This window comes from Phaseolus vulgaris, chromosome 6, assembly GCF_051622355.1.
Source record: "Phaseolus vulgaris cultivar YP4 chromosome 6, ASM5162235v1, whole genome shotgun sequence".
Lineage (NCBI taxonomy): Eukaryota > Viridiplantae > Streptophyta > Magnoliopsida > Fabales > Fabaceae > Phaseolus > Phaseolus vulgaris.
The window spans coordinates 21,188,597-21,209,593 of NC_143503.1; the positions used below are offsets into that span (position 1 = coordinate 21,188,597).

The window sequence follows — 20,997 nt, forward strand, 5'->3', positions numbered from 1 at the left end:
GCATTGAAGCAGAGATTAAAAAAGTTATAGCTGTGGCCAAAAAAACTTCAAAAAATGCTTTTGTGTAAGAAAATATAAAAACCCGTTTGTTGAAAAATAATTCTAAAATACACAATCATTTATACATATAATAAGATAAAAAAATAAATAACTATTTCAAATATCAAACATCTTACTTATAAGTCATGGTATACTACAAATACCATATTACACATTTTCAGATTCTTTTTATCATTCATAGCAACAATATCTTCAAGTTTGATTATTTCAGCTAGAAAATATATGTGATTTTGAATATTTAGATTAAAATAATTTTACACAATTTAGTAATCATATTTATCAATGTCAACTCAATTAGTTACTAAAAAATATATCTAATTTAGTATATTTTAAACAAATAAGTACAAGTTATGCCATAATTATATATATATATATATAAATAGTAACATAAGTATAAATAATATCATAAATTTATAAATAAAATATATACACGTGCATAAATATGGTTTGAGTTGAATCGAACATATTTTTATAATTAAGTGCAAAATTTACTTTAATAAAAACTTTTATATTTTAATTTCGATTTTGTTACTAATTTTTCCCATTTTATTAAACTGCACTTAAATAACGAGGTGAAACGACGTTGTTTATGTATGTCCGGGTTTAACCTACGTCCTTGTTCGTTTCAGTTCAAAACAGTCACAGCACTTTACGTTAGAGTGGCGCTCTAACCTTCATCACTCCGCCGTCCTCCGCCGTCGCGTCCATGGCGGAACCTGCTGTGGTTCCGACATTCCAGGCCAAGGTCAGCCACGAAGCGAAACTAAAAGAACTGCTTCACCGAATTACCTCGCTCGAGATAAAGCTATGCTCCGACGGTGCAAAAGAGTTTGCGAAGCTTCTGAAGTCTGAGAACGGCGGCGCCCTACTCCGAGAGTACGTGCGTGGGTCCCCGAAGTGCTCGGAGCTTCTCGAGGCGTGGAAGCTTCGTGAAGGAAAGCAAGGCATGAACTACGTGTTCGACTTAATCTCCGCGATTTTCAACCAGAGTGAAGGTAAGTACAACCCTAGCGATGCGGAGAGCGTGAGCGTGAGCAAAGACTTGGATAAATTCGCACGGTTACTCATTTCGGAACGGTTGAATGGTATCCATAAGGAGGTGAGCAGCAAGGAGTGGCGCCGGCAGAAGGCGGCACTATTGCTCGCGGCGTCGATTGTGCGGCGTGGCGCGAGCTTGGCGTCGGAGGTCTCGAAGAGCTTCGATTTTAAGCTGGCGGAGTTCGGGAGGATCGCGTCGGAGCATCGGAGGAGGAGGCCGGAGGCGAGGGTAGGGTTGCTGCGGAAGTCGTTTGTTGGATTCGCGATGTCGTTTTTGGAGGTCGGGAAGCCAGGGCTGTTGCGGTGGATTTTGCAGCAGAGACAGATGTATTCTGGCGTTCTGAGAGGGTTAGGAAGCGATGATGATGAGACTGTAGTGTTTGTGTTAACGGTGTTGAGAGATAGGGTTCTTGTTGTGGAGTCGTTGGTCCCGCCGGCGCTTCGGAGTGTGTTATTTGGGAGTGCCACGTTGGAGCAGTTGGGTGAGGTTTGTGGAAGGGAGAGTGGTGGTGATGCTGTTGAGGTTGCGTTTGGGGTGCTTGTTAGGGTTTGTACTGATCCGTGTAATGGTTTGATGCCGGATTCGAAGATGCGGTTGAGTGGCAATACAAAGAGGGTCTTGGACTTCATGAAGAAGCTGCGGGTGACGGAGGTTCAATATCATAAGGACTTGCTTTTGGCTATTGTTGAGGCCAAGGGTTCTTTTGGGTTGTTGTATTTGAAGGAGTTTCCTTACAACATTGAAAATTTCAAGTCTTCTTCATGGTTAGAATTGTTTACCTGAATTTTGTTGTTGTTGTTGTGTTATTTGTTATGTTTATGTGCTGGATTATGAGTAATGTTACCATGTTAGCAATACAATAATGGACTCTATTTTAAATAGTCTCCCAAAATATTAGATGAAAACTGAAAACTGAAAACGGTTTAGCTAACCTTATCGTAGCAGAAATTATTACATGGTGCGGGACTATCATGGTCTCAATCAATCTCCACATAATATGTAATTGGTGTTATTCATCATTTTCCATAAATTAAAATAGTTGACTTTGTTTCACGTAGAGATTGGTTGAGACCATGCATGTGTGGTGAGACTTCTAATAATTTATCCTATCGGCTAGCATGAGAATTTGCCCAATGGTAGTGTATTTAAAAGAGAGTTAGAAGTTGGTGTTGCTTGCGATTCTTTGATATGTACATGTTTATTTTTCTTTTTTGATTCATACCCTGTTTTCGGATGGGGTCTGATATGTTTTTCAGGATTCCTGCAATATCTGTGGCTGCTCAATTGGTTTCGTTGGTTGGTAATGACATATCTAAGGAATTTGCAAATTTTCAATCAAATGGTCCAGGGCAGTTGTTATATAATATGGATTTACTCAGCATTGTAAAGTGCCTGTTTCCTCGTCCATTCAATAGGTCTGTGTTTAATAAGGGATTGCCTCATACTGAACCTTATGTGAAACATGGTACACTAAGGCTTCTTCTGGAGTTACTGAAATTGCTGGACTCTCTTTTTGGTGGTTTGAACCATAATTCTAGTTCCAACAATCCATTCATGCAGCATATGATGTTTATCAAGGATGAAATTCAGAATTATGTTCAGGTTTTTCTTCCTGATCTGCAGGTTCTATTAAATCTTCTTTCCTCTTTAGATGCCAGTTCTGAAGCCTGTAACTCAACTTTGAAGAGAAATGCATTCCATGATGAAGATAACAGTGGTAGGAGAAAGAAGTTAAAACTGGACACCTCAGAGAGTGGTGATATAGATATAGTTGTTTCTGGGATAAGTTCTACTCCTGATATTGATTTGACTGACAACAGTGAAATAGTTGATATTGGCCTAAGAGAAGATACTTTGGATGATGAAGTGGATCTGATGAATATCATAGGGGAAATTTGGGGTGTGGACCTCCATTCCGTAGATATTAGCACATGGACAGACGTGGACTCGTACCTACTGTCTAAACTTCTTGATGCTCTCAGATATTATCGTGTATGTTCATTTTTTTATATTCTTATTTTATTCAAGCCACTGAGTGTCACTAATACTGTTAAGTAAACAGAAAATAGCTTGTGATCAAACCAAAATAGAAGGCAAATTTAAATACTTCTACTAAATTATAATATTATGTAGTTCCTTTAGACAAATTTTCTGTTTAGCATTTTGGTATTTCTGTAGGTGTCTGTAATACTATGTTGTTTGATTTACTTAAGGATATTTTAAGCAATAACTTACAATTTTTTGAGTTTTGATGGTGGCTTGATCCTCTAGTTTCTTTGATGATTGTAGAAGTGTGTTGTTTATTTCAAGAACTTTTAACGAATTTGTCTCTGCACTGGGAACTCATTGCTTCAATGAGATATATCATTGCTTGATATGTCTCATTCAATGATTTAGAGACAAACTAGTTTTTGGTCTTTCCCCTACCAATCTAAGCGGTTGACCTGTAATGACTCTTGAAATATGCCTCACTCTTTTCACTTATTCTAGGAGCAATGATATCTTATAACAGTGTATAGTTGAGTGTGTTGCATTTTAGCATATTCTTGGATGCTTTTGATGTGTTTTTCTAGGATTAAACTCCTAAATAAGAGTTCCTCTGACTGTCCACAAGTAAATGTGGATTTTAGTCTTCCCTAATTTTTATTGGTTCCACAGATACTCATAGTCATAATGGTAACAGGAAAGCTGATCTGCTACGCATTAGTTTGTTGATTTTATGGACCTTACTTTAACTCTCTCACTTTATCCATCAGAAACTGTAAACATCATTTTGATTGTGTCTTTATTCTTCTTTCTGTTAGAAACTCCTTGTTAGTGTCTTGGTGATTGCATTGGCTTGATCATCCTCATCTCCATTATAACCAAATAGTCCTGATCAAACCAGTTTAAGTTGTATTTCTCCGAAGACCTAATAAATTATTATTATTTAGAGGTGCTTGGCATGCCTTAGATTATAGGTATCTCATTTTTTCTCTCAAAAAAATGTAAATGCCTTTTCTTTTTTCAGAAAGTAAAAGTCTCCTATGATGTTTTCTTCTCTTAAATGCCTTTTTATATTCTAGTCTTTTGCTCACTGTACTTGGTGCATCATTTGTTTAAATTGACTGGCTTAGTTGAACTCTAAACTTTCTTATACATCTTCGTGGAGTTTGGCAATGAAAGGAAAGGAGTCTTAGCAACCCTCTTTCTAACACAATTTAATATTGGTAATTTTTTTTTGAAAATTATAAAATGTGGAGATGGACTCTTTCTAACACAGCCAACTGTTTCACAATCCTAATGAAGGAAAAGGAAATCTGCTGTTATTGTTACTTTATTTTTCTAGAAATTTATATTCTTTTCTTAGTTATTCAATTATAAATGATGCTATCTTATATTCCTTTTCTGTTTTTCCTCTGCAGCGCTCTCTGCCTTTCACTTTGGATAATTCTTTTGAAACTTTCAAGAGTCTTCTCAAAAGCCCATTGGAATTGACAAGTCATCTACAGGTCTCAGTGTTGTCTTTGCTTGCGGAATACATTGAATGGTGTCCTGACAATGAAATTCCTTTAAGAACACCATCCATGTTGTACAAATACCTGCAACCATTCATTAAATTGTTAATGTTTTCACCATACAATGAAACACGGGATCTGGCATACAGGCTGGCCTTGGCGGCTATGTTCAGTACCGGCGGTTTCGACGGGAACCTTCATGAGATAGAAGCATGGTTTTTATTTTTACCAGGTTATCATGGAAAGAAATCCCCTGTCAAAATCTTGGAGGTTGATGCATTACAGAGTCTTACTTTGTTTGTCATATCATTCTTGTGTGACGCTGTTTCTACACTTGGGAATAATTTAGTTAAATATTGGAATATTGTTAAGAGTCATGCGCATGTTTTGGAAGGCAGTACAGGTAATCAGTTGTCTATTCTCATATTTTAATTCTTTGTATTCAATTAACTCTAAAATGATGTATATCATATGTTGCTTGTTTTCCTTTTTGTTCTACTGCATAAGTTTTTGATCTGGCTCTGTAAATTCACAGGACCATTATCTTTCTGTAGAGCTGTGAAATATGCATAATATCATTTTCTATGGTCTTAGTATCTGCTAATTTTTTTTGCCATCTCCTTAGAAATGTTACCATAAATTGTGGAGAAATTTTTGGCTCTTCATTGCTGATTTGGTGGTTTCATTTCAGATTTATCACCTCATTTTAGCCCTTTTATCGTATGTGTGCTGGAGAAGTGTCTAAAGGTGATCCGACCTAAATCAGGATCCTGCTCATTGCCTAAAAAATCAATTGTATTATTATACACTTGCAGTACAGTCAAGTATCTCTTGCAAACGCAGGTACATAATTCATTGTTGGAGGAGATTTTTGCTTATTTTTTGTTTGCAGTTTGTGCACATCTAATGTTAGATCTGTGTTTCTGATAGGTCAACCCTGAATTGTTATCTGCTTTAGTTCATGCAGACTTGACAGAGAGACTTGGTGGCAGTTATGAATGTGGTGAAGTCTTTCCTGAGTGGAAGCCTCTGAAGGATTTGATGGACTTTGTAGAGAGCATATTACACCATCAGAATTATTCCATCTTCTCTAAAGATGAAGAATCTGTCCTTCCTGATAGTTCTCTGGGAAGTGCTCTAGGCAGTGTAAATAGATTGTTGAATAGTGGGTCTGGTCATGCAGTTGCTGCAACAACCATAGCTTTCATATCCTCCATTATATTGGAAGGTACGGGTAAAATGTTGACAAATTTGCCATTGCATGTGGTCATTCCACGTAACTTGGTTGGAGTTCCTTTCTCCCTCTTATTGTCTGTGCTTTTTCTTGATTATAGTGTTCTCCACCATGCTTCAAAGTTGTGGCCTGCAGTGTTTTATGCTGGTTTGGATATGGCCATGTCTAATCTTGGTATTGGTAGTCAAAATGCAGCTCCTGTTGAGAATTCTGATCATAGATTGTATCCAGAGTCTCTAACTTGTAGCCAGCTTTTAGATGCTTCTGAAGCTGATGCTGTTACATTTAGTATCTTTCTAAAGCAGGCACCGTTCCATGTGATATTTCCTGCAATGATGTGTATGAATGGTCCTTACATATCAAAGCTATCTAAAATACAAGAGCTGTTACTGCATAAATTATCTGTGTCCATAAATGATTGCTTGCTCCTTCCCAATCTGCAACTCGTGCTGTCCTGGACTCATCGGATGCAGTTATGTTATGAAGTTAACCCAATGGCTGAAATTGAACAACTTCTGAATGTGTGTGTTATTCTTGTAGGGAACTTGTTAGTGCAGTTGTTGGTCCCAGCAAGTTGTTCTGACTGCTCTATAAACTCTTTTTTTTGTTCAAGACATAACATTAGAGAAGTGATTAAAACCGTTTTTTTCCATCCCTGTATTTTGATGTCATTATCTTTTTCTTTGGGAAGTTATCAGAACATTGCAAATGGAAATGTAGAGGATGATTTCAATATGCTAAATGTAGTATCCAATGAGGGGTTTCACAAATTTGGTAATCCAATTGTAAAGATATTATCAATGACTCTTGATCACATGTGGTCTTTATTTAGTTCCCACCTTTGGGCGTCCACAGCTGAAGATGTTGCTAGTTTATTTGTGAAGGATTTTAAAGGCCTTCAACAAAAACTATTTTTGGATGTGAGAGACAGATTTGAGCTGTGCGTTCGTACTGAAGATGTGATGCCTCTCCTTCCAACATTGTGTACTTTACATACTTTGCATAAGTTTTTATCCCCTTTTGAGCTCCTTGAATTAGTGGATTGGATGTTCAGTCGAGTTGAAGTAGATGATTTGCCAATTAAGAAATCTTTGTTATCTGTTGGATGTTCCTTAGCTGCTGATGCTTTCAGTGCTTTATCCATTTATTTTCAGCAGTCATCTGAAAACAGGGCACCTTATGATTTGTTTTGGGAAATGGATGTAAAGAATATGAAAGCTGATATTTTTGAGCAGATTTACAGCAGGGTAGTTGAGTGTTCTGTATGTTTTGAAGTAGATAGTGCTGATAGATGCTTGCTTGAAGCTGTCAATGCCTTGTATACGCAAAAACATATGCAGGAAGAAACTTTTCATCCTTTGCTGTTGATCATGTGGAAAATTATAATGGTTACTCCATTGAAAATTCTTTCCCATTGCATTTACAAGACAAATGTTAAGAAAGCAAGATTTTTGCATATTCTTACTGAATTGAGTTCCCTGCACTCATTGATCTTTGGGCATTCATTTTTGGGTATAGTGAATAGAAGTTTACATAATGATATCGGTGTGATGGAACATATCTCTGATCTTACTCTCTCAGAAGATCAGTTTATACTGCTTCTACCAGCCTCTTTGTCATACCTGAGCTTAATTTCCAAGAGATTTGGGGAGCAGAGTCCCAAAGATTGTGAACCTATACCTTACTTTTATTCAAAAGTGCTCTTAAAAGGTTTCAGTCAGTGGAGGAGCTTTTCATCAAAAGATATATTTGAGGAACAATATGGGGAACTCTTTCCATCATCTGTTCAAGAACTTCTGTGTCTTATTGATCACAGTCTTCTTGGGAAATCAATTCATATGTTGCAGTACCACTTTGCTCTTAATGGAGATTCCATAAAACTGAAAAAGAGATTAAATTTATTTAAATCCATTTGCCCAAAACTTGCTTCACACGATGACCTGATGGACTGTGAGAGTCAAGTTATTGATAGTTATTCTCCATGTCAGTCTTTGAACATCATCAATCATGTTGTTTCAAAAATATCACTTTGTAGAATATTATTGTTTCATGAAAAAGAAGATGGGGGTTTGAAAGATGTTTCTGTGAAAATGCAAAGCAAAATGGGAAGATCTAGGATACGTTTCATAAATACTTTGGTGGACATTTGGCAGTTTATTGTAAAGAAATTTTCTTTAGCCTCTGATCAATCTAGAACTGCAAAGGGCACAGATATTTCATTGCTATATAATCACATGGAAGGGTTTTTGTTGAAGAGTATTCTGGAATTGGTTGGGAAAATGCAAAATGATCTTATTCAGTTGCAATCCATTTCCTTCCTTGAGCAATTAGTCAGATCTGCTCTTCTCTACAGGTTTGGTGATTTTACAACAATGAAAACTCTCCGGGTTATATTATCACAGCTTAATGAGGGAAGGCTATCATTTGATTTATATCTTCAGTTATTGCTTGCACATTCTCAGTTTGCCCCCACTCTCCGTTCTGTTCACAAACCAGCAGGTTCCTTTTTGAAGCCTGTATCCAGCATTCTAAAATGTCTTGTGATTCCTTCTATTGACTATCGTGAAAGTGACGTGAAACAGACAGGGCTAACAACTGTGCTTTCTAGTGGACCATTGGAAATTGTTAAAATGCTTTGGATACTCTTATGGATGAAGGCTCGCCAAACTGACTCAGATTATGGAAATGATATTAAGATAAATTTAAAAGAGCTGCATGCACTGCTTCGTCATTCTTATGGTGCAACAGTCAGCTGGATTAATTTAGCGATATACAATCTTATGCAACAAATTGAGTCTATGAGTTGCCTGTTGTCTCAGAATGTCAAGCTAGATTCAGAAACAATTGAAGAATGGTACAGAAGCCATCAGAGGGACAATTTTCCAATTGACCCTGACATATGTGTGTCAACTGTTCTCTATTTTCCCTTTGATAGAAGTATCTCCGATGAGCTACCATCTGCAAACAAGATTGAACCAGATACTGTCAGGAAAAAGGTTTAAGCATGTTTTTAAGTTGCCTGCCTGAATCTGTGTTTCCTGCTTGCAGTTTTGTACCTGTCCAAGTTTATATCTCATTATGTTAACTAACTTCATTAAATCCCATACAGGTACATTATTCTCATGTTGAAGATAGAGAACGTTATGATCCTGCATTTATATTGCGATTTTCAATTTATAGTCTCTCTAAGGCTTACGTAGAGCCTGTGGAGTTTGCTGGGTCAGGGTTGCTTGCAGTAGCATTTGTCAGCATGTCTTCCCTGGACAATGGGATAAGAAGATTAGCTTATGCCACTCTTGATAAATTCAAGAATGCATTGGAGGTTGGTAACAGGTTTATCAGTTATGCCTATTTTATCATTTTATAAAATTTAATTATGCCAGGGTTGATAACAGGTTTATCAGTTTTTACTCTTTTTTTTGTATATTATTAATACTTTCACTTCCATATGGGGAGCTACTTTTTTTATGGAATAATCTGATCCGGGTTTGTCATGATTCATTTCAAATGTTTTGGCAAGAACAATGATGCCAAATATCTGTCCCTTTTTTTTTGCAAGTTTTATGTGTACAACTGTATTTTGTATGTTGACTGTTCAGTTCCCGCGGGGCAGTTTCTCATTATTCATTTCAAATGTTTTTTTGCAAGTACAATACAAGGATGCTTGATATGTCAGTGTTATTTTTGGTGAATTCTTTGGTGTATTACTGTATTTGGTCAGTTGATTAGATAAAAATGTCACTATTTTTATAGGTGTTTTTTTCTTTTACTAGTGCTTTGGGATTGGGTAATGTTTATAATGTCTTTGTTGTTTTGCTCATGTTAGTGGGATAACTTTTATTACTGATATGGAAAGTGGTGGAGAGATCCTATATTGATTAGAAATATGACCAAAATGTAGTATATAAGTGGGGAACGACTTTTCACTCTACAAATTTAAATCCCAAATTCTAAAATGGTATCAAAACTTATTCTAGTGAATTTTGTTAGGTCTATCACGTCACTTGCTATCTTGCCATTATTGGACTACCAATAGATTTCAAATCTTGCAAACCTCATGCTTGAGATATCTAGTGTCAGTATGATGGGATGTTGGAAAACCCACATTGTCTAGAAGTATGATTAAATTAAAATATATAAGTGGAAGGCAATGCTCTTATTACAAACAGGTTCGATGAGGCTGAGTTATACCCAAACAAAAAATGGTAAGATGACATCTGAGGCTATCCTAGATCCATTAAAGGGTCACTTGTATCCATACCCACCACTATGTGGGATCTCCAATGGAAAAAAAATTAGACAACTATGCTGTTTCTTTTAATTTTGTCCAAAACAAGCATGTTTTTTTTTTTAATCAGCCCAAAACAAGCATGTTGGGAAAGTTAAACTAGAGAATCTTATGAGACTGTAAGTAAGCTTGTGGAAGCCTCTAAAACCATTGCCTAGAAGCCCAGGCCTTTGGCAAACCAGGGCCAAAATGAAAATTTGTTGTATTATTGGGTTTGGGCATTTTCCAGGGGCTGATCTGTAGCTTCCGTGCTCTCTTTAACGATGCACTCTTAGAGAATACAACGTTATTGAATAGGCTTCTATGGAATTCAAGTTTTATATTGTATTCATGATTGCTTTTCTGTTTTTTCTTTTGTATATATGCATATATTCCTTGTTGAAAGATTATTGTTGATTAACAATAAAAATGTCTTGCAGAAATGCCAAAAGAGAAAGGATGTAATGGGACTTCGACTTCTATTAAATTCTGTTCAAAATAGTATAGAAGAGCCATGGCAAAGAATCCCGTCAGTTATTTCTTTATTTGCTGCGGAGGCATCTTGTGTATTGTTAGATCCAACAAATGATCATTATGCTGCTATAAGTACATTTTTGATACACTCTTCTAAGTTAAATATGAGGGTATGGCATTGAAATTTCTTTTGCAAGTTGTAGAGTTTCTTTTTTTACATGAAATTTTTCCTTTGTTTTGAAAAGTAATATAGTTTTATGCGCCATTTGCTTCAATTCTGTAGGTTATCCCTATGTTTGATAACTTCTTTTGGAGTACTTCTGTCAATTTTAAAGCAGAGAGGTCTTGGATCCTTCGGCTAGTATGTGCAGGGCTGAACTCAGATGATGATGCCATGATATATATCAGGAACTCTATCCTCGAGACCCTAATGAGCTTTTATGTCTCTCCTCTTTCCGATTTTGAGTCAAAGAACCTGATTATTGAGGTAAACAATCTTAAAATTTGTTTTTATTCTTTTCCTGTCTTTCTGTCTACAGTTGTACTTTAACTTGTGTCAGAGTATGTTTATATCTCCTTTTGGGGTATGCATTACTTACAATTACTAAAAGCTGTGTTTCTACTCAACTTGTTTTCATCTTTTAACTTGGTAGTCAGATTATGAATCAAATCACAAATTAGGTGCCATTTTTTAATTGAATTGTTTTGGGTTGAATCTTACTTAAACCATTCATTAGTCAAAGCTCAAAACTTATATCTGTAGTGATATTCGGATGCTGTTTCTACAAAATTTTAATACTGTTCCAACTAAGTTGGACACATGCAACTGTCACAAAAGGTGTTGAAGTTTGAAGATGATGTACATGTTTATCTAGCAGCTGGACATTCTAAAGAATGGACGAGTTTCTTCTATCAAACAAAACTAATGTATTTGGCAGGGATAAGTTTTTTGGGTTTACTAGGTGTGAACCATAAAATACTTTTGATCTTTTAGCACAATGCTGTGGTTACCGTCTAGCTTGTCCAATGTTCACCTTTAGAGTTTATTAGGTATTAACACGAGGGGGCATACCAGAATCACATTATCTGTTATTAATAATTTGTGTTATCAGCTGAATAGCTGCGGTGACAGGCATTTCAAGGAGTTTTTTTTACTGCAGCTTGGAAAAATACATCTAACAGGTGTTTCTCCTTTAAGAAATGGGCATTCACGGGCTAAATTGTGCTTGTGCTTGTTGAATAGTGCTTAATAAGTTGTTTACCCAAACTCATATTTCATGCTTTGCAGTATGATGAAATATGCTTTTTTTCTTGTGACTACTCCCTTGTCTTCTACCAATATAACGTGAGCCTTTCTTATTTATTCTGCAGGTGATAAGGAAATCTGTTAAATCACATAAGATTACCTGTCATCTGGTGAAACACTGTTCTTTTTTTTCATGGTTTTCGTCTCTCATCTCAGTTAGTAGACAAAGATTTAATGGAGAGGAAAATAAAGTCTTCTTGAAACATGTGTTGGTGGCATTGAAGGTGAGCGTTTGATTCTCATGCAGTTTGTAATCCCCCTCCCCCCATCATGACCTGCAATTTATTTTGTTTCTCTAACTCTTTCTGTTAATATTTTCCTTTCACATGTGTTGGGGTTTTCTAAATTTATGACTTGTAAGCCTACATATTTTTTTAGCAAGCTTGTTCATCAAGCACAATGATGAAGAGGGTAAAAGAGTAGCAGTTTGATACTCTGATAATGAGGAAATTATCAATACATAATTTGACCCTCTATCATTGTTGTTAAAATCACAATCTAACTTGTAAGATCGCATGGATTTATGAGTCAAGCACCTCTAGCAAGCTAGGTTGTATTCAAGAATGATGGAAAGTGAGATTGTGATTTTCCATGTTCAATCGTGCATAAATCCCAACCAGGTAAAGAAAACCCCACTTTTTTGCCTTTGTAAATAAATTCCTTACCACTAGCAACTTCTCTAACCTCTGAATGGTTCTCCTTTCCAAGCCAGAGCCCTTCTCTCATGACTATTGTTGCGGATGGTTGTAATGAGATTTTCTAACTTACACCTACTTGTCTTTCAAAAGAATTAAGTTAAACAAGTTATGACTACAGAGTTCTTGAAATGCTCTCAAGGTGTAATTTGCTTACTTCTAAAAGTAAATGTGTTAAGTTAGCAAATGGTATGGAGTGCGCTAACATACCCCCACTTATTTTTTAGAATGAGTAAATTAGCAAACTATAACTATACATTTCTTAAAATATCCAAGGTGTAATGTTAACATACAAATTAATTAATAATAATAACAATTTATAAATAATATATTGATAATAAATTTATATAACAAGTAAAAAAGAGTATAAAATATTATTAAACAAATACATATATTGTTATTGTTATATAATACAAACTATATACATAAATTTTTTAATGACAATTTAATTATTTAAAATTTTCAAAATAAGTACTCAAGTAAAATTGTTGTAATCTTGCCACCACTATAGCGTTTTTGGGGGTAGCCTCTCTGCTCCGCTATTTACTATTGACTACTATGAATGTTTTTCTCTACCTATGAGCTTGAATTACCTTCAACATAACAAGGGTTATCACAAAAAAATGTTCAGAGCTGTATTTTTTATTCCTTTGACTAAATGATATATTTTACGGATTTGCTTTTAACTCAGATTTCTTTTACTTCACACTTAGTCCAACTATTATTTTTTAGGTTGTCAATGATGTTATTTCATTTGGGAGAATCTCCAAGTGGTTGAAAAATCACAGTCTTGAGCAGCTGATGGAGCTTTCATCCAATCTATTTAATTTCTTATTCCATGATGGTACATTGGCAAATGAAACTTTATTTCTAGTTAATCCTTTTCTACAAATGGTAGCATCAACGTTGAAATTATCTCAGAGTAGGAAAATATATCAGCCACATTTTACCCTATCAATTGAGGGCTTGTATCAGATGTACCAGACTGGCAGTGTGTATAATAAAGGCAAAGAAAGCATTAAACCAGAGCTTGCTCTTGAAGCCATACTTATGAATGCATCTCCTGTTTCCATTTTCTCTATGGTACTTTCTCTGATCCCCCTCATTAATTTTTGTATTATAAATACTTGATCATGGATTACTCAGTTGTATATTTTTAAAATTGTTTGTTCAAAGGCATACAATGAATTCACTCTTGGATTGCTTATGTTTTTATATTTTAATTATACTTTAGCTACACCAATGCAAATGATTTTCATACTTTGTATTGTTTGTATATTATGAACTGAAGATGAAGCTAATAAATGAAATTCACTTCATGCTTCAAAGGTGGTTAAAGTTGTAAAAATGTTATATGATAAGGTTTTTTGTTACTCCTGTATCGTATATAATAAATTATTTTAGTCTATCATGCTCTTGTGGAAGAGTTATTTTTTAAAATATTTTTGGCATTTGTAATTGTTGTGGGTTTTTAGATTTGTCTTTTTATTATTATTATTATTTTTTTTCTCAATCTATAATATTAAATGTTTATTCCTTGGAGAAATCGTATCTATCAGACTAAAGCTCTAGATCTTATTAAGTGAATACTTCCTCTTTTTTTTTTGAGTCGGTATAAATAACCATCAAATTTTTATGTATACAGAATCAGGAAAGACTTCAAAGTTTTCTTATCTGGGCAACTACAACTGCTTTAAAGTCAGAGTCTATACGAAGGCTGGGGTTCAATGAGTATCAGTTCTTCAGAAATGATTATAGGGAAGAGTTTCGAGAGAACTCTGTAGTTTCAACACTCCTGCGCTGGTTAACAGCATCAGTAATCATTGGGAAGCTCCGTAAAAAATCTGATTACAGGGATTCAGGAGTCGCTGAAACACACAACTTTGAATCCCTGAACTCTTTACTTGTGTATGTTGAAAATACCTCTGGGCAAAGAAATGATATTGGTATTGGTGCTGAGGAGTTACTAGCATCAACAATTTTGTATCTTCAACTGCGTCTTGGTGTCAATCATGAAGTGTTACCATCAGTTGTATGTGCTCTCTGTCTCCTTATTTTTGGTGCCTCTAATTTTGCAGGTATGGTACTTTATACATTTAATTAGTTTACTGAATCCAATTATGGTGATAGGTCATAAAGACATTTTAGTTAGATGTTTGTATCCAACTAAAATGTGTATTCTGGCCAGATATTTACGCCTTTTATTTCATTCTATAGTAGGCAAAACTGATTTATTGCAAGACTACGACACTTTAGTATCATCACACAGTTCAAGGGTACGGTGTCCTCCTGAAGTTAATCCAAGTTGGAGATGGTAATTTTTCTGGCCTTCTAATTCCTCATACTTAAATGAACTAGGATGTATATGCTTCATAACTAATTTTAGTTGGACTCTTAGTATTTATGTATGCTTCATAACTAATCATATTGGGACCTGATTGTTGTTTAGGTCGTTTTATCAGCCATGGAAGGATGATTCTCTGGAGCTCACTGATTCACAGCAGATGGAGGCATATCATGCTTGCTTATCTTTGTTAGTGATTATCTCTAATGTTCTTGGAGGAAAGAAATTAGAGTCGGCTAGTTTATCCCCTGTAGATTTAGAGAAATCTGGCTTATTCCAATGGGAAAGAAGTTTACTTAGAGACTGATAGTTTGAGTTATTATCTTATTTTTTGTACATTAGGAAGTGTACAGCAAGTGTTTAAGTAATGTTTTATTTGATGTAACATACAAGCTAAATTAAAGTTTTGGTCTGATATTTGTTTTAAATTGAGTTTCAATGTGTAAAGTGTTTTACTTGGTTCTTAACATGAAAAAATGATTTTAAATTGTGAAAGGTTAGCTCCACATTTTTTATATACTCCTTTCAAACATTTTTTTCTGTTATTGAATATGAATTATTAGAAAGGTTTCATACACTAGTTCGTAATTTCATCTTACTGATTTTAAACTTCGCAATAAGGTCATTTTTATAACAAGACAATGTTCCTTTTGTTAAATTAATCATAATATCGTAAGTTGCAAAAATGGAAAGAAATCATATAACATTGGTTGCTGTTATAAGGGTTGATGACTAATTTTAAAATGTATGTAATTTACTATTTATATTTTGGAAAAAAAATTTCGTTTGAAAACATTGTTTTTGTTTGGAGGTGGTTACTAAGGGCATTACATTCTGCACCTCTTAAATAGAATTCTCTATTTTACCTTATAAAAAGTATGTGTTTTTTTATAAATGTATTTTTGAATTGAAATGTGTATTTGGAAATTTATTCATATATTTTGATTTGTACATTTTAGAATACAGATATGAATCTGAAAAATATTTTGGAATGTATTATCAGGTTGAGTAATCTGCAATGTATTATTAATACGTTTTTGGAATATATATTTTAGAAGTTATTTTTTAGGTTCAAAAATATATATCAAAATATACATTATCAAGAATGTATTATCTAAGTATTTTTGTTATTTCATCTATTTACGGGGTGCAAAATGCATGCTCGATTGAGAAAAGTGAGTTGTTGTCTCGTGTTTATATGTTGATATAATTTTGTCAATGTGAGTTAAAAGTGTGACAATTTTGATTTTTTCCCCATAATAATGTAAATTGCTTTTGAATTTTCAGAAATGAGAAAATAAAATTTTTATTTTTGAATTGGACAAATCATATATAGGGGTACAAGTTAATTTTGAAAAAATTGTATTACACATTGATAATTTTTGAAATTTTTAAAGAAATCATATTCTTCACAAACAATTTCTGTGTAAAATTTTTGTAATCAAATTTTTATCGTATTTAGGAAATATGATTTTAATTAATATAAAAAATGAAATTATTGTTTCATTTAATTAGTTTAACATTATGTTTCCCTTACTCTCTTGATTCATTTCATGGATTGCAGCAAGGATGACAATTACTATTTCTAGATTTGGAGTATTTGATAAAGAAAAACATTAAACATTCTTCTTTACATGATCATTGCAGTTTCCTTTTTTTTCTTTTTTGTATAAGATCAATTACACTTTTGATCTTACATTACTCATAAAACATAATCTATCTTTGGACATTGTATTAACTAATCATTTTCTTAGTCCAAATCATTTGTGCTTGCAAGATGTGAAACAATAAAATGAAATAAACAATGGAAATTGTATTTCCCAAGTACAATTTCCTTTAAAACCTTGATCACAAAAAATTATTGTTTAGCATTGCAGATTAGGGTGAGACATACGGAATATACAAAATATATTGTTGAGATTAATAGTATGCTTTCTTCATTCCAACATAAGAGAATTGAAAGTAACCTATTTAAATGGCTGGTTGGATTTGAACAGGTTGGATTTGAACAACCCTTAATTATTTCAAGTACTATTTTATGAGAATTGAGGAAGGATAAAAGCAACATTTAGTGTCATTTAGTCTTTTTGATGTTTGTATTTTTTTAGAATTTAGAATTACTGGGAAAAGTGTTAACTTTGAAGACGATGAAGAGAGCTTGTTTAAAAATTTGTTTGGTGGGGGAGGATATAACAATACTTGGCTTTGTTAACAAGTTGAAGGAAAGTAAAATATTACTTTGCCCCCTTTTTAATCTTGATGATGTAGAAAAAATGATGAAAAACGAACAGCATAGAAATGAGTAGGAGTTTTAGGCCAATAAATTTGCACGCTTTGATGAAGTAACAAATCCTCCACGTGAGTATGAATACATGGACTCCATTTCTAGCAAGTGCATCAATTAGATTGAACAAAGAGTGAACACATTTAGCTAACTTTAGGTCAGGAAAATTCACATGATTTGTCTATTTCTAGCAATTGCATCACGTGTTGCATCCAACTTTATTCAATTACTTCATAAACATAACTCACTTTAAATTTGGTCTCTCTTTTTTTTGTCTTCATATTAGTTGTGGAAGGAAACTATTAATGACCAAGAGAAGTTACACTGATCATGTAGTAGAAATGGTTTTATTGGAGAGTAGACATCCAAACATGGTCCATGATAAAGTAACATGGCATTACAAGATTTAGAACATGAGAATTACAGAGATATTTCCAGTGGGTTTGCAGGACTGATTGCAAGGACATGAGCATCATCATCCAACATCATCCAAGTGAAAAATCATGCTTGGCTATGTCCCCCTCCTTCATTATTTACCTAACTTTATTGAAGAGTCATATATATTATTAAAATGGTGCTCAAAGTGCTGCTATGCACTCAATTTCAATCTTGGCATCCATTGGCAAGGCAGCAACTTGATAGGTAGCTCGAGCTGGGGCAGGTGAAGGGAAGTCTGAAACCAGAACTAGCAGGAATTAGAAAGCAAAATTGAGGGAAAAAATGGTGAAGCCATCATTGCTACATAGGACTAAACATATATTCAAAGTTCTAGTAACTAACACGAGAATCTTCAAATACAAGAAACTGAAAATAGATTAATTTTTACAGAACAATGTAAATTTATCATCAGAAGCGAATTTCATTGGTAAAGTATAGTGTAGCACATTTAGCAGTTGATTTGCACAAGGGTTTAACAGAGTGCAATATTAAACAAATGGCTAATTACTATTATCAAAAGAGATAACAATTGAAGTGCAAAAGTTTAGAATGGTGGTCCTGGTCATTACAACTACAAACAAAGTCTATAATCAAGGCAACATCAAAATCACTACCATAGGACTCACATTTAGCATAGATCTCATTAACTTTCTTGAAGTCCTTCAAGTCAGCCAACCTGGAGAAAATAAACGGTATAAATATAGTTGTCTTAACAGCAGCACTCAATACAATTCAAAGTAAGAGCAAAGAATTCACACAATATTGTTGTCTTGACAACTGATGAGTAGCCAGCACCCCCAGATTTTAGTATCTCCCCCATATTTTTGAGAACCTGCAATATGTAATTATTTTACAAATGTCAGTGACAAAATCTCCCTCACCACAGTGTACATGCATAGCAATGCTACGTCAAAAACAACATTACTAGCATGTTTTACTGTTAAAGTGAGACAAATCTAAATGCAACTATCAGACAATGATTAATGACATTTAAAGAATGTAAGTAGCAAAGATTGCGTATATAGCATTAACAATGGTAAAATAAAGAATGTAAGTTATGCAGAAAGACACAGTGTGAAGATTAAGTAATGTAATTAGCATTAACAATGGTAAAATATTAGCATTCTTGTGATAGTTATTGATTTTGGGAGTCTGATAGGTTCTTGATTTGGTTAGTAACAAGTAGGGGCCTGGTAAGCCCAATGATCTGCTTGTGTGGGCTGATTCTCTTTTTGTTGGAGGAGGGACTAAGTTTTAAATAACAAATGGGAGGGTATGTTTGTCAGAGGAGAGAGAGAGAGAGAAAGAACAAATCTGTCATATATTACAGTTCAGAGCCACAGAGGGTAGGAGATGTTTCCATTTTCAGTTTCCTCTTGTATAATGGTGTTTACCTTGGCTTGGAGCATTTTTTTTTTCTTTTGCAGGGCTTTATCAATAATACATTCTACCTGGTTTAAATAGGAGTCGTCCCAATCAGAGTCCTATGCTTTTAGGGGTCTTAACAGTTTAGGACTTGTATAAGTTATACTATGCTAATACCTGACCAAGATTATAAGTATACAAAGAAGTATTAGTGTTGCTCCATTTCTTTCAATTCTATTGATGATTTTTTATAGTCTTTTCTTACCCTACCTTTGTCCCAATTAAATTCTTCTCTAATAGAAGAAAAAGTATTAGAGTGTGGTCCTCTACATCTTTCTTTATCAGTGAAATATACTAATAGTGATCGTTTCAACAATCAATTTACTGGAAATTTCGAAAGTAAGCTCTTATAAAAGCTAAGTTCCCTTAAAAAAATATGTTTTTTTTAAATGATTACGGTATCATGGTTAGTTTCACTACCATAGTTTAACCAATTCAAAGTTCTTTTCAAACTAGAAATAGTTAACTTAGCTGCATACAAATTCAACCAAGCGACCATTCTAAATCATTCAGTACTTCTCATACCATGAAAATTAGTCAACAATTAGGAGTGAAGTAATCCATCCAATTAAACCATATCTCAAAGCCAAACTTTTCATAAATGATCAATCAAACCTCATAAGCTCAATCCAAGAGAAAGGTGACAAATTACAAATACTAACAAAGTTTCCCTAAATCACAAATGAAAGGTTGCATCTTCATAATTATCTTAACGTACCTGCTCTGTCTGATCTTCAACATTATCAGAGATGAACTTTCCAGTCTGCATTAGAGAGCAAAACATATATCATCAGTCCAACATTTAGCATGATGCAACTAGCATAAATACACAACTGCACACATATGTAGGAAAAAAGTTAAATTGAAGAGTGAACTTCAGATGGATGATGTCAAACCTCGGGAACAAGGCCAAGAACACCCGACACAAACAGAAGGTTGTTGGCTTTTATTGCTTGAGAATATGGCCCCAATGCTGCTGGGGCCTTTTCAGTCTGAACAGCTTCCTTTACTCCTGCAATCAATGAGAAAGTTATTGACAGCTCAAGATTTCAACTAAGATAAAAATAACAATGCAAATTCTTTCTCACGATTTCACTTTTATTACGAGTAAATTTTAGATTTAGTTTACACATTGCGTCATAGTCACAAGTTCTTGTCAAAAAGTCAAAACTTTAACCGAAGGTGTAAACTTGTTAGAAGTCAACAACAATTGCAAGAACAATTTGCATACTCTAAAACTTTCCACAAACAAAAGCAATGCAACTAAATTGAACATTTATTCACGCATAAAATTAAAAGAAAAGTCTCCACAGTGAATAAAATTTGAAAAATAAACAAGAAAACAATCGGATTTTACGGGTATCGTTAGAGATGCTCCTGCACGCGAATGGCAGAGAGCGCTTAGACGAACACGAACGCAATAGTGCGGCGCCGGCCACCGTGGCTCCACCAATTCCGGCGGCCCAGGATGCCTGCCGGCGAAAAGCGCCGCCGTTCATCGCCGGAATGTGGAAAGTCCTTGCGGCGCAAAACGACGCCATCTATCTCTCTCAGATACGCACTGTGAAATTATAAAATTCTGGGACAACGTTGTGCTCTGTTATTAACGTTTGCAATGTCTTCTCAATTTTCCGAAATTACCCTTAACTCAGTTAGATTCTCTCATGGGGATTCTTATTCTCACGACCTTTTCTCTGTTCTCACACTACTCTTAATATTATTATTTTTCTTGTTTTATTGTGTTATTTCATGATTTTTATTAATTTATTAAATAAATAATTTGATCTTTAATGGTGTGAAATGTTGATAATTTAATCTTTGAAAAAAATGAAATAATTATTTTAGTTGTAAAACTTTATAATTAGATCTTATTACTAAGTTTTATAACACTATTGTGTTATCCAAATATAAATTTTAGGCACCACTTTAAGAGT

The 20,997-nt window shown here is 34.3% G+C and overlaps 2 protein-coding genes across 5 annotated transcripts; one reads left to right on the forward strand and one right to left on the reverse strand.

Moving 5' to 3' along the window:
• Positions 1 to 649: 649 nt before the first annotated feature.
• EMB2788 (ribosome 60S biogenesis amino-terminal protein) lies at positions 650 to 15,344 on the forward strand. 4 transcript variants are annotated; one of them, XM_068638816.2, is made up of 13 exons: positions 650 to 1,863; positions 2,356 to 3,091; positions 4,504 to 4,999; positions 5,288 to 5,439; positions 5,527 to 8,826; positions 8,940 to 9,152; positions 10,538 to 10,741; positions 10,855 to 11,058; positions 11,943 to 12,101; positions 13,305 to 13,655; positions 14,218 to 14,650; positions 14,790 to 14,886; positions 15,022 to 15,344. In XM_068638816.2, exons 1-13 carry the CDS (start codon positions 767 to 769, stop codon positions 15,221 to 15,223), a joined length of 7,644 nt encoding a protein of 2,547 aa, XP_068494917.1. In that variant the 5' UTR covers positions 650 to 766; the 3' UTR covers positions 15,224 to 15,344. The 4 variants fall into 4 exon arrangements, with proteins under 4 accessions (XP_068494917.1, XP_090159622.1, XP_090159621.1 ...); XM_090303496.1 differs by lacking the exons at positions 650 to 1,863; positions 2,356 to 3,091; positions 4,504 to 4,999 and having other exon boundaries at positions 5,299 to 5,439; positions 5,564 to 8,826; XM_090303495.1 differs by lacking the exons at positions 650 to 1,863; positions 2,356 to 3,091; positions 4,504 to 4,999 and having other exon boundaries at positions 5,304 to 5,439; positions 5,555 to 8,826.
• A 2,189-nt stretch (positions 15,345 to 17,533) lies between these two features.
• LOC137831225 (reactive Intermediate Deaminase A, chloroplastic) lies at positions 17,534 to 20,747 on the reverse strand. Its single transcript, XM_068638817.2, has 6 exons — positions 20,421 to 20,747; positions 19,960 to 20,075; positions 19,782 to 19,826; positions 18,397 to 18,470; positions 18,265 to 18,314; positions 17,534 to 17,873 (listed from the first exon to the last, which is right to left on the reverse strand). Exons 1-6 carry the CDS (start codon positions 20,602 to 20,604, stop codon positions 17,779 to 17,781), a joined length of 564 nt encoding a protein of 187 aa, XP_068494918.1. The 5' UTR covers positions 20,605 to 20,747; the 3' UTR covers positions 17,534 to 17,778.
• Positions 20,748 to 20,997: the final 250 nt, after the last annotated feature.